Below are 16,016 nucleotides of genomic sequence, written 5' to 3'. Positions count from 1 at the left end.
TCCCAGACCTAAGGGTTCCTTCAATTTTTAGACCATATAGGGTCACTTCCTGACGTTGCTATAGTGTTTGTAAACTGTCATAGCACTGATGGGAGTGTAGTAGTGAGAATGACCAGACGTCACTCTCTTTGCCATCTTGGTTTTGGTGGGTTTTGGCCAGCTTCTTTACTGCAACCTGTTTTGTCAGCAAGGCCTTTATGACCTGTATTTTGGCCAACCTCCTATCTTATCCTGTAACTAAGGATGCTTAACCTACTGGGAATGCAACCCAGCAGATCTCAGCCTAATTTTACCCAACCTCTATACAAGATGGAGTCGCTCTGGTTTAAATGCTTCTGACATTTTCCCCCTCCCTTTTATAAGAGAACCCTTAATCCTCAGGGGTAAACAGGGATAAAGATCCATCTTTAGCAGTTTCTTCAGGTTGAATAAGGGTGATGATATTCCTGCCTATTAGGGTCTCTTGTATTCAAGTCGTAGAGAAGAGCTCAGTCATAAAGCATCAGTATCAGTAAGGGCCATTCATAGTTCTGACAAAAGGTGATATCACAGGTCAGGAACCCTGTACAGGGACTGTGTGGAAAAAGTATGACGCCAGTTTTCCCAAGCGGCTTTTATTGGCTCTCTCAGCCAAGTTTGGTTCCTTAATATAAAGCACTCCATTCCAATCAAAGCCTTGGTAAAATAACCAGTTTCTCCAATTGTGTCAACTGGTTTCCAGATTTTGGAGAAATCAGGTAGAGAGAAACAAACATGCTTCAAATTTTGTTCACAGGAGTTTTACTCAATTGTTAAGAGCTGTCAATATGCCGGGCATGGTGGTTTATCCCTGTAATCCCAGCACTTTGGGAGGCTGAGGCAGGTGGATCACCTGAGGTCAGGAGTTCGAGACTAGCCTGGCCAAAATGGTGAAACCCCATCTCTACTAAAAATACATTAAAAAATCAGCTAGGCGGCCGGACGCGGTAGCTCAAGCCTGTAATCCCAGCACTTTGGGAGGCCGAGACGGGCGGATCACGAGGTCAGGAGATCAAGACCATCCTGGCTAACACGGTGAAACCCCGTCTCTACTAAAAAATACAAAAAAAAATCTAGCCGGGCGAGGTAGCGGGCGCCTGCAGTCCCAGCTACTCGGGAGGCTGAGGCAGGAGAATGGCGTGAACCCGGGAGGCGGAGCTTGCAGTGAGCTGAGATCCGGCCACTGCACTCCAGCCTGGGCCACAGAGCGAGACTCCGCCTCAAAAAAAAGAAAAAAAAAAAAAAAATCAGCTAGGCATAGTGGCGTACACCTGTAGTCCTAGCTATTCAGGAGGCTGAGGCAGGAGAATCGTTTGAACCCAGGAGGTGGAGGTTGCAGTGAGCTGAGATTGTGTCACTGCACTCCAGCTTGAGCAACAAGAGCAAAACTCCATCTCAAAAAAAAACACAAAGCTGTCAATAACTCAAAAGTTTGCTTGACTCAAAAGTCAGCCAATCATTGTTGCAGTCTATTTCCTTTGGGTTGTGGGTCCCCTAAGTATCATCCCTTTGTGATCGCCAGAAAGATGCCGGAAAGGGGTTCTGATCCAGACTCCAAGGGAGGGTTCTTGAATTTTGCACAAGAAAGAATTAAAGATGGGTCCATAGAATAAAATGAAAGCAAGTTTATTAAGAAAGTAAAGGAATAAAATAACGGCTACTCCATAGGCGCAGAGCAGCCCTTTTTTTTTTTTAAGACAGAGCTGGAGTACAGTGGTATGATCTTGGCTCACTGCAGCCTCCTCCTCCCAGGTTCAAGCCATTCACCTGCCTCAGCCTCCTGAGTAGCTGCGACTACAGGCATACACCACCATGCCTGGCTAATTTTTTTGTATTTTTTATAGAGACAGGGTTGTACCATGTTGGCCAGGCTGGTCTTCAACTCCTAGACTCAATAAATCAGCCCGATTCAGCCTTCCAAAGTGTTAGGATTACAAGTGTGAGCCACCAAGCTGGACCTGACAATCCAGTTTTTAAAATAGGTGAAAGAATAGATACTTTAAAAAAGAATATAAAAGTGGTCAATAAATATACAGAAGCACTTAATATGTTAGATACAGTTATTAGGGGAAATATTAAACTAAATTGGAAAACCACTACATACCCTCCAAAATGTCAAAAATTAAAGACTGACAGTATTGGCAAGGGTAGAGCAGCATAAATGCTCTTAGATTTGCTGGTAGAAGTGTAAATTGGTATACACACTTTCAAAAAATGGCACAACCTACCAAAGCTAAACGTATCCAGTAAACCAGCAACTCTAGTCCTAAGTATGTCCCCAACGGAAATGAGTGTTTATGCCAGACTTATGCAAGAACATCAACTAGAAGATATCTTTTCCCCCCTTTTTTTGGAGACAGGGTCTCACTCTGTCACTAGGGTTGAAGTACAGTGGGACGATCTTGACTCACTGCAACCTCGGCTTCCCAAGTAGCTGGGACCATAGGCGCATGCCACCATGCCCGGCTAATTTTTGTATATTTTGATAGAGATGGAGTTTTGCCATGTTGCCCAGGCTGGTCTCAAACTCCTGGGCTCAAGCAATCCTCATTCCTCAGGCTCCCAAAGTGCTGGGATTACAGGTATGAGCCACCACACCTGGCCATAAGATACCTTTTTTTGGTTTTCTGTTTTTGTTTTTTTGAGACAGAACCTTGCTCTGTCACCCAGGCTGGAGTGCAGTGGTGCCATTTTGGCTCACCACAACTTCCACCTCCTGGGTTCAAGCGATTCTCGTGCCTCAGCCTCCTGAGTAGCTGTAACTAAAGGCATGCGTCCCTACACCTGGCTAATTTTTATATTTTTAGTAGAGACAGTGTTTTGCCATGTTGTCCAGGCTGGTCTTGAACTCCTGACCTCAAGTGATCTGCCCGCCTAGGCCTCCCAAAGTGCTGGGATTACAGGCGTGAGGATAGGTGACAGATCAACACTGTCTCAAAAGAAAAGTTACAGTATATATCAGTAGTCAGCAAGCTTGTTGGCTTTGTACCTGTAAAACTTTATTTACAAAGATGGGAGCAGTGGCCTGTGGACCAGAGTTTGCCAACTCCTGGTATACATTTCAAATGCTTTCTGCAGCTGGACTCAGTGGGTCATGCCTGTAATCGCAGCACTGTGGGAGGCCAAGGCAGGCAGATCACCTGAGCTCAGGAGTTTGAGACCAGCCCGGGCAACATGGCGAAACCCTGTCTTTACTAAAATTACAAAAATTAGCTGGACATGGTGGCACATGCCTGTAGTCCCACCAGCTACTCAGGAAGCTGAGGTGGGAGGATCGCTTGAGCCAGGGAGGCAGACGTTGCAGTAAGCTGAGATTGCACCACTGTACTCCAGCCTGTATGAGAGTGAGATCCTGTTTAAAAATAAAAATTAGCCAGGTGCAGTGGCTCACGCCTATAATCCCAGCATTTTGGGAAGCTAAGGCAGGCGGATCACCAGAGGTCAGGAGTTTGAGACCAGCCTGACCAACATGGAGAAACCCTGTCTCTACTAAAAATACAAAATTAGCCAGGCATAGTGGCATGTGCCTGTAATCCCAGCTACTTGGGAGGCTGAGGCAGGAGAATGGCTTGAACCCAGGAGGCAGAGGTTGCAGTGAGCCGAGTTCGTGCCATTGCACTCCAGCCTGGGCAACAAGAGCAAAACTCCATCTCAAAAAAAAAAAATTAAATTAAATTTTTTTAAAAAATGCTTTCTGAATTCAGGAAAGAAAAATACTAAAAACTAAAAATTTTAGACAAGGTTACATATAATAGGGCAGGATCTAACCCTTAATGTATTCCACACTGGTAAGGAGACAAGAACTAAGGAGTCAAACAGCCTGGGTTTTAATCCCCTGGGTTTGAATGCCACTTAATTGCTATATAACCATAAACAAACCCTGAGGCATATATACTTCATATATAAAATAGATATCATAATGCCTATCTGGTAAGATTGGTTTTTTTTCTATAGGATTGCTTTGAGAATTAATGATATAACTTGTTATGAGTATGGCATGGTAGTTAAGATTTTGAAGCCAGAATGTCTTAATTTGAAACTTGATTCCTCAAGTTATTAACTGTGTAACTTTGGGCAAGTTTCAAACTCTATGTGACTCAGTTTTCTTATTTGTAGTATGAGGGCTATAATAACTAATAATAGTACATATTTTTATATAATTGTTAGGAGGATGAAATCAGTTAATATAAAATATTATAAAAAACACTCAGTAAATGTTAGCCATAATGATGATGACTATATTCTTTTTTTTTTAATATATTGAGATAAGGTCTCACTATGTTGCCCAGGTGAGTCACAAACTCCTGAACACCTAAAACACAGCCGAGCGCGGTGGCTCATGCCTGTAATCCCAGCACTTTGGGAGGCCAAGGTGGGTGGATCATGAGCTCAGGAGATTGAGACCATACTGGCCAATATGGTGAAACCCTGTCTCTACTAAAAATATGAAAAATTAGCTGGGCGTGGTGGCACATGCCCGTAGTCCCACCAGCTACTCAGGAAGCTGAGGTAGGAGAATCGCTTGAACCCGGGAGTTGGAGGTTGCAGTGAGCCGAGATTGTGCCACTGCACTCCAGCCTGGAGACAGAGCGAAAAAACAAAAACACAAAAATCAAAAAAACACATAAAATACTAAATGATCATTACCTTACGTATGATAGAACAAGAGAGGCACTCACGTGATAGATATTGGTAAAACTGGAAGATTTGTATAGGTAAGCCATAAAAAGTAATTTTAATTCATTTAATAAGTGAACTAAAGCCTTTTTTTTTTAATTTTATTTTTGAGACTGAGTCTCGCTCTGTTGCCCAGGCTGGAATGCAGTGGCATGATCTCAGCTCACTGCAACCTCTACCTCAGGGATTCAAGTCATTCTCCTGCCTCAGCCTCCCAAGTAGCTGGGATTACAGGCATGTGCCACCATGCCCAGCTAGTTTTTGTTTGTTTCTTTGTTTCTTTCTTTGTTTTCTTGAGACGGAGTCTCGCCCTGTTGCCCAGGCTAGAGTGCAGTGGCGGGATCTCGGCTCACCGCAACCTCCGCCTCCTGGGTTCAAGTGATTCTCCTGCCTCAGCCTCCTGAGTAGCTGGGAGTACAGGCACGTGCCACCATGCCTGGCTAGTGTGTGTGTGTGTGTGTGGGTGTGTGTGTGTGTGTGTGTGTGATGGAGTCTCACTCTGTCGCCCAGGCTGGAGTGCAGTGGTGCAATCTTGACTCACTGCAACCTCTGCCTCCCGGGTTCAAACGATTCTCCTGCCTCAGCCTCCTGAGTAGCTGGGATTATGGGTGCACGCCACCATGCCCAGCTAATTTTCGTGTTTTTAGTAGAGATGGGGTTTCACCATATTGGTCAAACTGGTCTCAAACTCCTGACCTCATGATCTGCCTGCCTCGGCCTCCCAAAGTGCTGGGATTATAGATGTGAGCCACCCCACCTGGCCTTAATTTTTGTATTTTTGTTGTTTTTTTTTTTTTTTGAGATGAGTCTGCTCTGTCGCCCAGGCTAGGGAAAGTGTCACCATCTCGCTCATTGTAAGCTCACTCTGCTCACACCATTCTGCCTCAGCCGCCTCCAGTAGCTGGGACCAGGCTCACCACCATGCCTGGCTAATTTTTTGTACTTTTAGTAGAGATGGGGTTTCACCCATGTTAGCCAGGATGGTCTCTCAAACTCCTGACCTTTGTAACCGCCTCTTGCCTCGGCCTCCTCCCAAGTGCTGGGATTACAGGCTTGAGCCACTGTGCCCGGCCAATTTTTGTATTTTTAGTAGAGACGGGGTTTCACTGTGTTGGCCAGGCTGGTCTTGAACTCCTGACCTTGTGATCTGCCCTCAGCCTCCCAAAATGCTGGGATTACAGGTGTGAGCCACCGCATGTGGCCTTGCCTGGCTAATTTTTATATTTTTAGTAGAGACAGTTTTGCCATGTCGGCCGCACTGGTCTCAAACTCCTGACCTCAGGTGACCCACCTGCCTAGGCCTCCCAAAGTGCTAGGATTACAGGCGTGAGCTACCGCGCCTGGTCTGGTCTCGAACTCTTGGCCTCAGGTGATCCTCCCACCTCAACCTCCCAAAGTGCTGGGATTACAGGTGAGCCATAATTTAGAAGGACTCTGAATACCAAGCAGGAAAACTTAAAGCCTAGTTGACAACACAGACCATGTCTTCAAGAAAAATTATTTAGGATTCTTACTCTGGCAGTATTATACAGGCTGCCAAGGATAGAAAAGAGATTGAAAGTGGAGGCCAGGCGTGGTGGCTCATGCCTGTAATCCTAGCACTTTGGGAGGCCGAGGCGGGCAGATCACCTGATGTCAGGAGTTCAAGACCAGCCTGGCCAACATGGTGAAACCCCGTCTCTACTAAAAATACGAAAATTAGCCAGGTGTGGTGGCTTACGCCTGTAATCCCAGCTACTCAGGAGGCTGAGGCAGGAAAATCACTTGAACTGGTGAAGCAGAGCTTGCAGTGAACTGAGATCACACCACTGCACTCCAGCCTGGGCAACAGAGGACGCTCTGTCTCAAAAAAAAGAAAAAAAAAAAATCCAGCCTTTATAACTGTTTTCTCTCTTTACAGGTCTGTTAATGGAGTATACCGGATTGGACTCTATGCTCTTAAAGATATGCCAGCTGGGACTGAACTCACTTATGATTATAACTTTCATTCCTTCAATGTGGAAAAACAGGTAAGAATAATAAATCCTAGAGGGAGATTGGACTTTATCCCTTACAATGCTGTAATAACATGAGCTTTTAGTAAACATGATTGACTTGGAGCCATTAAGAAGTATGTGAGAGGCTGGACACTGGTTCATACCTTTAATCCCAGCACTTTGTGAGGCTGATGTGGGCAGATCACTTGAGCTCAGAATTTCAAGACCAGCCTGGCCAACATGACAAAACCCCATCTATCAAAAATACAAAGATTAGCTGGACATGGTGACATGCACCTGTAATCCCAGTTTCTTGGAGGCTAAGGCAGGAGAATTGCTTCAACCCTGGAGGCGGAGGTTGCATTACATTGAGCCGAGATTGCACCACTGCACTCCGGCCTGGGTGACAAAGCCAGACTAACTGTGTCTCAAAAAAAAAAAAAGTATATGGGAGGTCAGGCGCAATGACTCACTCCTGTAATCCCAGCACTTTGCAAGGCTGAGGCAAGCGGATTGCTTGTAGTCTAGGAGTTCAAGACCAGCATGGGTAACATGGTGAAACCCTGTCCCTACCAAAAAAATACAAAAACTAGCCAAGTGTGGTCGCACGTGCCTGTGGTCCCAGCTACTTGGGAGGCTGAGGTGGGAAGATTGCTTGAGCCCAGAAGGTGGAGGTTGCAGTGAGCCAGGACCACACCAATGCACTGCAGCCTGTCAAACAGAGCAAGACCCTGTCTCAAACACTAAAAAAGAAAAAGAGGTTGGATGTGGTGGCTCACACCTGTAATCCCGGCACTTTGGGTGGCCAAGGCAGGCAAATCACGAGGTCGGGAGTTTGAGATCAGCCTGACCAATATGGTGAAACCCCATCTCTACTAAAAATACAAAAATCAGCTGGGCATGGTGGTGCACACTTACAGTCCCAGCTACTCATGAGGCTGAGGCAGAAGAATCGCTTGAACTCAGGAGGCTGAGGTTGCAGAGATCGCACCAATGCACTCCAGCCTGGGCAACAGAGTGAGATTCTAGCTCAAAAAAAAAAAGAAAAGAATAAAGGAAGAGAAGAATTACATGGGAGCCTGGGCACAGTAGTGCATACTTACCTGTAGTCCCAGATACTCAAGAGGCTGAGGCAGGAGGATCACTTGAGCCCAGGAGTTCAAGGCCAACCTGGACCACAGAACGAGACCCCCTTCTCTAAAACGGTTAAAATTTTTTGTTATTAAGACAGGATCTTGTTCTGTGGCCCACACTAGAATGCAGTGATGTGATCATGGCTCACCACAGCCTTTATCTCCTGGGCTTAAGCAGTCTTCCCACCATACCCTTCTGAGTACCTGGGACCACAGGCGTGCACCACTGTGCCTTGCTAATTTTTTTTTTTTAATTTTTTGTAGAGATGGTGTCTCCTTCTTTTGTCCAGGCTGGTCACAAACTCCTGGACTCAAGCGATTCTCCCACCTCAGCCTCCCACAGTGCTGGGATTACAGACCTGAGCCACCATGCCCAGCCAAATTTTTTAATTAAGTGCTTGCTTTGACAGCATATATACTAAAATTGGAAAGATACGAAGAAGATTAGCATGGCCCCTATGCAAGGATGACAAACAGATTACTGAAGCATTTCATGTTTGGTTTTTTTTAATTAATTTTTTTTTGAGACAGTCTCGCTCTGTCGCCCAGGCTGGAGTGCAGTGGTGTGATCTCGGCTTGCTGCAAGCTCTGCCTCCCAGGTTCACTCCATTCTCCTGCCTCAGCCTCCCAAAAGTAGCTGAGACTATAGGCACCTGCCACCATGCCCGGCTAATTTTTTGTATTTTTTTAGTAGAGGTGGGATTTCACTGTGTTAGCCAGAATAGTCTCCATCTCCTGACCTCGTGATCCGCCCACCTTGGCCTCCCAAAGTGCTGGGATTACAGGCGTGAGCCACGACACCCGGCCGTTTTAAAAATTTGTTTTAAAGAAGTATATAGGAGAGGACAGTTTTTCACTCTGTACACCACCTGTCTCGGATACATAGTGCCCAATTACTTTGAAGAAAGAGATTGCCCTGTTGTTTTTGGTCTCCACTCAGTTGTTAACTTTTCTGGGGAAGAAGTTTTCCTAAAATTTAATCCATCCTTTCTATTCCAGTGGAAACCCATTTCTATTTATACTCTCAATCAGTTGTTTTCCCATATATGCAGATTTCTTGATTTATACTTAATGTGTGTCCAAATGCTCAGACATCCTTTTTAAGCTAGTAAATGAAACTGCAAGCTAAAAAAAAAAATTATTCTCAGTTGGTCACAGTGGCTCACACCTGTAATCCCAGCACTTTGGGAGGCCAAGGTGGGAGAGTTGCTTGAGCCCTGGAGTTCGAGACCAACCTGCTCAACATGGCGAAACCCTGTCTCTACACAAAATACAAAAATTAGCCTGGCATAGTGGCATGCACCTGTAATGTCAGCTACTGGAGAGGCTGAGATAGGAGGATCAGTTGAGCCCAGGAGGTTGAGACTGCAGTGAGCCATGATCGTACTACTTACTTCAGCCTGAATGACAGGAAAGACCGTGTCTCAAAAAAATAAAAATAAAAAAATTATTCTCTCTCTTCAAAGCAACTTTGTAAGTGTGGATTTGAGAAATGTCGAGGAATCATCGGAGGCAAGAGTCAGCGTGTGAATGGACTCAGCAGCAGCAAAAACAGCCAGCCCATGGCCACACACAAAAAATCTGGACGGTCAAAAGAGAAGAGAAAGTCTAAGCACAAGCTGAAGAAACGGGTGAATAATTATCTAATGACTTTCCCCAAAAGCTATTTATGAGATGCTTAGAGGCAATTGCTGGAATAAGGGAATTACCAGAGGGTGGCATCTTAAGAGTGGTTTTAATATTCTTGGAGATTATTTCTGACTGATATTTTTTTAAATCTCTAATCTGATCCATCTCTTTTTCAGAGAGGCCATCTCTCTGAGGAACCCAATGAAAATATCAATACCCCAACTAGATTGACCCCCCAATTACAGATGAAGCCCATGTCCAATCGTGAAAGGTAAAAAGGAAATACTCTTATCCATGTTCCCTTTAAGTTATATGATTGATTGCTTATCTGTGTAAAAAATTATGAAACTTCTATATTGTTGATCCACTTTCTTTTATCTTAAGCCAAAGGGTTCAGGGGATCTGTGAACTTGGATGGAGGAAATACATTCTTTTTTTTGAGATGGAGTCTCGCTGTGTTGCCCAGGCTGGAGTGCAGTGGTGCAATCTTGGCTCACTGCAGGCTCCACCTCCCGGGTTCATGCCATTCTCCTACCTCAGGCTCCTGAGTAGCTGGGACTACAGGCACCTGCCATCACGCCTGGCTAATTTTTTTTTTTTTTTTTTTTGTAATTTTTTAGTAGAGATGGGGTTTCACTGTGTTAGCCAGGATGGTCTCGATCTGACCTTGTGATCCACCTGCCTTGGCCTCCCAAAGTGCTGCGATTTCAGGCATGAGCCACCGTGCCTGACCGAGGAAATACATTCTTATCTCACCTAATTTCCTTTTTTTTTTTTGTAGTGCGGGGTTCTCACACTGTCGCCCAGGCTGGAATGCAGAGGCCTGGCTCACTGCAGTCATGGTTTACTGCAGCCTCCAATTCCTGGGCTTAGGTGATCCACCTGCCTCATCCTTCCAAGTAGCTGGGGCTGCAGGCACCTGCCACCACACCTGGCTAATTTTTTTTTTATTTTTAATTTTTTGTAGAGACAACGTCTCACTGTGTTGCCCAGGTTGGTCCTAAACTCCTGGGCTCAAGCTATCCTCCCGCACTGACCTCCCAAGGCACCGGGATTACAGATATGAGCCAACACACCAGACTATCTTATGTTCCCTAATTTCTAAATGAAATAAGATTTCCACATATCCCTGTAGACCCCTCTACTCAGGAGGCTGAGGCAGGAAAATTACTTGAGCCCAGGAATTCAAGACCATCTTGGGCAACATGGAAAGGCCTTGCTTTTTTTTTTTTTTTCTTTTTAGACAGAGTCTTGCTCTGCAATGTGCCTTTGCAGTGCAATGGCATGATCTCGGCTCACTGCACCCTCCAACTCCCGGGTTCAAGCGATTCTCCTACCTTAGCCTCCTGAGTAGCTGGGATTACAGGTGCACTCCACCACACCCAGCTAGTTTTTGTACTTTTAATAGAAATGGGGTTTCACCATATTGGCCAGGCTGGCCTCGAACTCCTGACTACAGTTGATCCACCTACCTCAGCCTCCCAAAGTCCTAGGATTACAGGCATGAGCCACCATGCCTGGCCCAAAATTTTTAAATAATTTAAATTTTTTGAAGTAATTTAAAAATAATTGTTCAAAGAATCGTTCCATAGGCTTCATCAGACTGTCAAAGGAATTCGTGGTAGAGAAAAAATTAAGAATACCTGCTTTGGCTGGGCGCAGTGGCTCATGCCTGTAATCCCACCACTTTGGGAGGCCAAGGCAGGCGGATCACCTGAGTTTGGGAGTTTGAGACCAGCCTGACCAACATGGAGAAACCCTGTCTCTACTAAAAATTAGCCAGGCATGGTGGTGCATGCCTGTAATCTCAGCTACTCAGGAGGCTAAGTCAGGAGAATTGCTCGAACCCGGGAGGCGGAGGTTGCGGTGAACCGAGATCGCACCATTACGCTCTAGCCTGGGCAACATGAGCGAAACTCCGTCTCAAAAAAATAAAAAATAAAAAATAAAACAGAATACCTGCTTTGTTGACATGTTAACAGAGCAATAGAAAGGATCTTTGGTGGTAATATCTGCTGTTCCCTGTATTCAGATAAGAATTGTCCCTTTTGGAAGCAAACAAGTGAGTATGTCCTATTTGTTGAAAGTTTATCCTTATTTATAACCATTGTGTAATTTTAGCCCCTTTCATTCTATTTCCCTTTGAGTCATAGAAATTTTAAATTTCGGAAAAACCAGTCCAGTGGTTCTCTACTTTGGCTGCCTATTAACATAGGCAGCTTTGAAAAACTCCCACGGCCCAGGCCACACCCTAGACCACTTAAATCCAAATTTGCAGAGGTGGAACCCAGGTATCAGTAGTTTATATCAGTAGTTTATCAGACTTTATAAAGTCTCCCAGGGGATTCCAATGTGCAGGAACTAGAAAATTAGTCTGATCTCCATTTAAGTGAGAAGTGAGACACATACTTTGAGATTTATCCAAGATCACATCTATTTACATATGTCCTATTGTGGAAATTGAATAATGGAATCATCAGAATTGTATAGGATCAGTCAAGATACACATAACTCATTTAAGTTTAGGAAACCAGGGCCAGGCACGGTGGCTCACGCCACCACTGTAATCCCAGCACTTTGGGAGGCCAAGGTGGGTGGATCACCTGATGTCAGGAGTTCAAGACCAGCCTGGCCAACATGGGGAAACCCTGTCTCTACTAAAAATACAAAAATTAGCTGGGCGTGGTGGCAGGCGCCTATAACCCCAGCTACTCAGGAGACTGAGACAAGAGAATCGCTTGAACCCAGGAAGCGGAGGTTGCAGTGAGCCGAAATCACGCCACTGCACTCCAACCTGTGTGACAGAGGGAGACTTCAACTCAAAAAAAAAAATAGTAAGTTTAGGGAACCATATGGCAGCACTGCACCTAACATGGTTTGCCCAGTGCCTATCCATGTTACATATCTTTGCCTTTATTTGCCAGTCCAGTTCTCCTTGTTATAGCTGATCCTAAGACCCTGCTTCATCTTGACAACTATATTTAGAATTTGTACAAATAAATCTCTGCCTTCTGGTCAGGCTGTTTCACTTGCCAGCATTTTTGCAGCCTTTAATTGTTGCTTGCCAGATGTATGTAAATATTACATGTTTTACGTAATGTAAAAAAAGTCAAGATACAAAATTGAATAATGCTTTGCCCATATAATTATCTTTACAACAGTTCAGTTCACGTATATCATCTAACAATGACTTCCACAGAGTAGACATGTAATAAATGCTTATTTAATTAATGAATAAAGGAAGATTTTTTTCCTTCCTTGCAGGAACTTTGTATTAAAGCATCATGTATTCTTGGTCCGAAACTGGGAGAAGATTCGTCAAAAACAGGAGGAAGTAAAGCACACCAGTGATAATATTCACTCAGCATCATTATATACCCGTTGGAATGGGATCTGCCGAGATGATGGGAATATCAAGTCTGGTAAGGCATTTGAAACATTTTTCTTTCTTTATTTTTTGAGACAGAGTTTCACTCTTGTTGCCCAGACTGGAGTGCAATGGCACGATCTCAGCTCACTGCAACCTCTTCCTCCTGGATTCAAGCAATTATGCTGCCTCAGCCTCCCGAGTAGCTGGGATTACAGGTGCTCGGCTAATTTTTGTATTTTTAGTAGAGAGGGGGTTTCACCATGTTGGCCAGGCTGGTCTCCAAACTCCTGACCTCAGGTGATTCACCTGCCTCAGCCTCCCAAAGTGCTGGGATTACAGACGTAAGCCACCACACCCCGCTGAAACATTTCTGTTAATTTATTTTAGTTGCTTTCCAGCAGATAATCTATTTAACAACTCCTTTTAGTATTGAACAAAAAGGTTATGATCCAAATATATACTCATCAGTCAGTAGTAATCTATCCACCCCAGTTCTTCAACTATCCTCTCTTCAGGGAATAGAAAGAAACTTCCTCCTACAGCCTTTCAAACGTGACCTATAGTCTGAAATAGTCATTAGGTATCAGATAGATAGTGGGCCCTCTTTGTTACTTCCTACCTTGAAAATAACTTGCAGACAGAGTAAATAGTGATACCAAGGCCGGGCGCGGTGGCTCAAGCCTGTAATCCCAGCACTTTGGGAGACCGAGACGGGCAGATCACGAGGTCAGGAGATCGAGACCATCCTGGCTAACACGGTGAAACCCCGTCTCTACTAAAAAATACAAAAAAAAAAACTAGCCGGGCGAGGTGGCGGGTGCCTGTAGTCCCAGCTACTTGGGAGGCTGAGGCAGGAGAATGGCGTGAACCCGGGAGGCAGAGCTTGCAGTGAGCCGAGATCTGGCCATTGCACTCCAGCCTGGGTGACAGAGCAAGACTCCGTCTCAAAAAAAAAAAAATAGTGATACCAAATCCACTGGGGAAATTGGGGTGGGGGATGGGTAATTATCAGTGGGTGGACAGGTCATTATCAGTTTGAAGACCTTTTTATCTCACATTCAGATTCAGCTGGGGACGGGTCATTTCTCACATTCAGATTCAGTGGGGGACAGGTCATTATCAGTTTGAAGACCTTTTTTTCTCACATTCAGATTAGCACTGTACTCACAAACCACCAGGTTTCCTTTTTCTAACCTTCATGCATGAATAATATAACAGCACTCCTGAGTTCAGATATTATCCAGAAGAGACTGAAAGCAGAGGAACTAGCATGTCCAAGCATCCTTTCTAACTGAAAACAGTGTTCAAAAGATCATGCTCTTTTTTTTAATCCTTTCCTTCTTCCCCTGAAAAGATAGAAGGAATTCTGTGTGATGTGTGAGGGATATGCTGAATGCTAACTAGATATAAAAATTTGTCCAGAATCTTACATCCTGTCGATGATTTGATTGGCATAAATTCTTTGAACTTATATCCTAATGAGTTTGCTTCTTCTGATAATAACAGATATCATTTACAGAATACTTACATGTCAGGTACTGAGCTAAACACATTAAAGGCATTATGTCATTTAACCTGCATTATTTCCTCATGAGGGAAGTACTACCATTATTCCCATTTTATGTTTGAGAAGCTGACACATGGGTTACATAACTTGCCCAAGATCACACAGCTGATAAGCAGTGATGCCAGAATTCAGATGCTGATAGATTGATTTTGAAGCCCAGACTTACAACTACTATACTGTATTGCATTTGAGCACTAAGTTAAGGTCCCTCTTGCAGCATTTTGTCTCCAGTAAATTCCAGTGTTTCCTGATTTCTCATTACAGAAGATAGAAAGAACTCTGTGCCCACTAATCTACTTAATCACTTCAGGGGAAAGTAGAGCAAATGGCGGGAATCCATTGGGAAAGAGAAAGCCATGTAGAGCTCCTTGTTTCCTGAAACTTAATTTTCACTTTATTCTTCCAGATGTCTTCATGACCCAGTTCTCTGCCCTGCAGACAGCTCGATCTGTTCGAACAAGACGGTTGGCAGCTGCAGAGGAAAATATTGAAGTGGCTCGGGCAGCCCGCCTAGCCCAGATCTTCAAAGAAATTTGTGATGGTATCATCTCTTATAAAGGTGACTATAACCACCTTCAAATTTGTTCTTTTTTCTTTTTTCTTTTTATTTTTTAATAAATAGAGATAGGGTCTTGCTGTATTGCCCAGGCTAGTCTCAGACTCCTGGGCTCAAGTGATCCTTCTGTCTAGGCCTCCCAAAGTGTTGGGATTACAGGTGTAAGCCACAGCTCGTGGGCATTTCTTTTCTTTTTAATTTCTTTTTCTGTCCCCTGATTCTCTTTGATTTTATAGTGGCTTTTTGCAGTTTTGTTAACCTAAGGATGTAAAGAGGAAAATGGGGACCAAACTGCCCTAAGATGTAAGATGTAAAGTTTTGAATTTTGAGGCACGTATTCCATTTACATTCCCAAATTAAATCACACTCTCTGCGTTCTCTTTTTTTTTTTTTTTTTTTTGAGATGGAGGTCTCGCTGTGTTGCCCAGGCTGGTCTTGAACTCCTGGCCTCAAGCGCTCCTTCTACCTCGACCTACCAAAGTTCTGGGATTATAGGAATGAGCCACCATGTCTGTCCTGCATTCTTAAGTAGGCTCATCTGACCAAACATGAAACTGCAGTAAGTATATCTACCATGTCACTGCATTATGATCATGAAACACAGCCTTTTTTACTCTCTAGTGAAATTGCCAGAAATTAAGTATGGAGTATGGTAGCAAATGAGAAGTGGCCCCTCACCATAAATTCTATTTTCATAATACAGAGTAACTGTTACAGGAAAAATCAATTACAGAAAATATTCACAGTACAGTACTAAATTATTCAGTATCTGGAATTTAATTGGATCCATACCCAACAGAGTAATAGTAATTTTTTTTTTTTTTTTTTTTTTTTTTTTTAAGACCGAGTCTCACTCTGTTGCTCAGGCTGAAGTGCAGTGGCGCGATCTGGGCTCACTGCAAGCTCCGCCTCCCGGGTTCACGCCATTCTCCTGCCTTAGCCTCCTGAGTAGCTGGGACTACAGGCACCTGCCACCACACCCGGCTAATTTTTTTGTATTTTTAGTAGAGACGGGGTTTCACTGTGTTGGCCAGGATGGTCTCGATCTCATGATCCGCCCACCTCGGCCTCCCAAAGTGCTGGGATTACA

The 16,016-nt window shown here is 44.2% G+C and overlaps 1 protein-coding gene and 1 non-coding gene across 15 annotated transcripts in view; both read left to right on the top strand.

Annotated features, from left to right (window-relative positions):
- The window catches only part of ASH1L (ASH1 like histone lysine methyltransferase), a 231,662-nt gene that overhangs the window by 197,230 nt on the left and 18,416 nt on the right, over positions 1-16,016 (top strand). For all 14 annotated transcript variants that reach the window (XM_017947692.2, XM_031658272.1, XM_031658333.1 and 11 more), the window contains 5 exons: positions 6,596-6,704; positions 9,271-9,435; positions 9,610-9,704; positions 12,698-12,855; positions 14,777-14,929. In XM_017947692.2, coding sequence (XP_017803181.1) covers positions 6,596-6,704; positions 9,271-9,435; positions 9,610-9,704; positions 12,698-12,855; positions 14,777-14,929 — 680 coding nt within the window. The remainder of the gene's footprint in view (positions 1-6,595; positions 6,705-9,270; positions 9,436-9,609; positions 9,705-12,697; positions 12,856-14,776; positions 14,930-16,016) is intronic.
- LOC116272005 lies at positions 8,199-8,305 on the top strand. Its single transcript, XR_004180735.1, has one exon. It is a non-coding gene; the product is annotated as a U6 spliceosomal RNA (small nuclear RNA).

This window comes from Papio anubis, chromosome 1 (assembly GCF_008728515.1).
Source record: "Papio anubis isolate 15944 chromosome 1, Panubis1.0, whole genome shotgun sequence".
NCBI classification, from domain to species: domain Eukaryota; kingdom Metazoa; phylum Chordata; class Mammalia; order Primates; family Cercopithecidae; genus Papio; species Papio anubis.
Note: the sequence above shows the minus strand (reverse complement) of the source record. Positions and strands in the feature narration are given on the sequence as shown.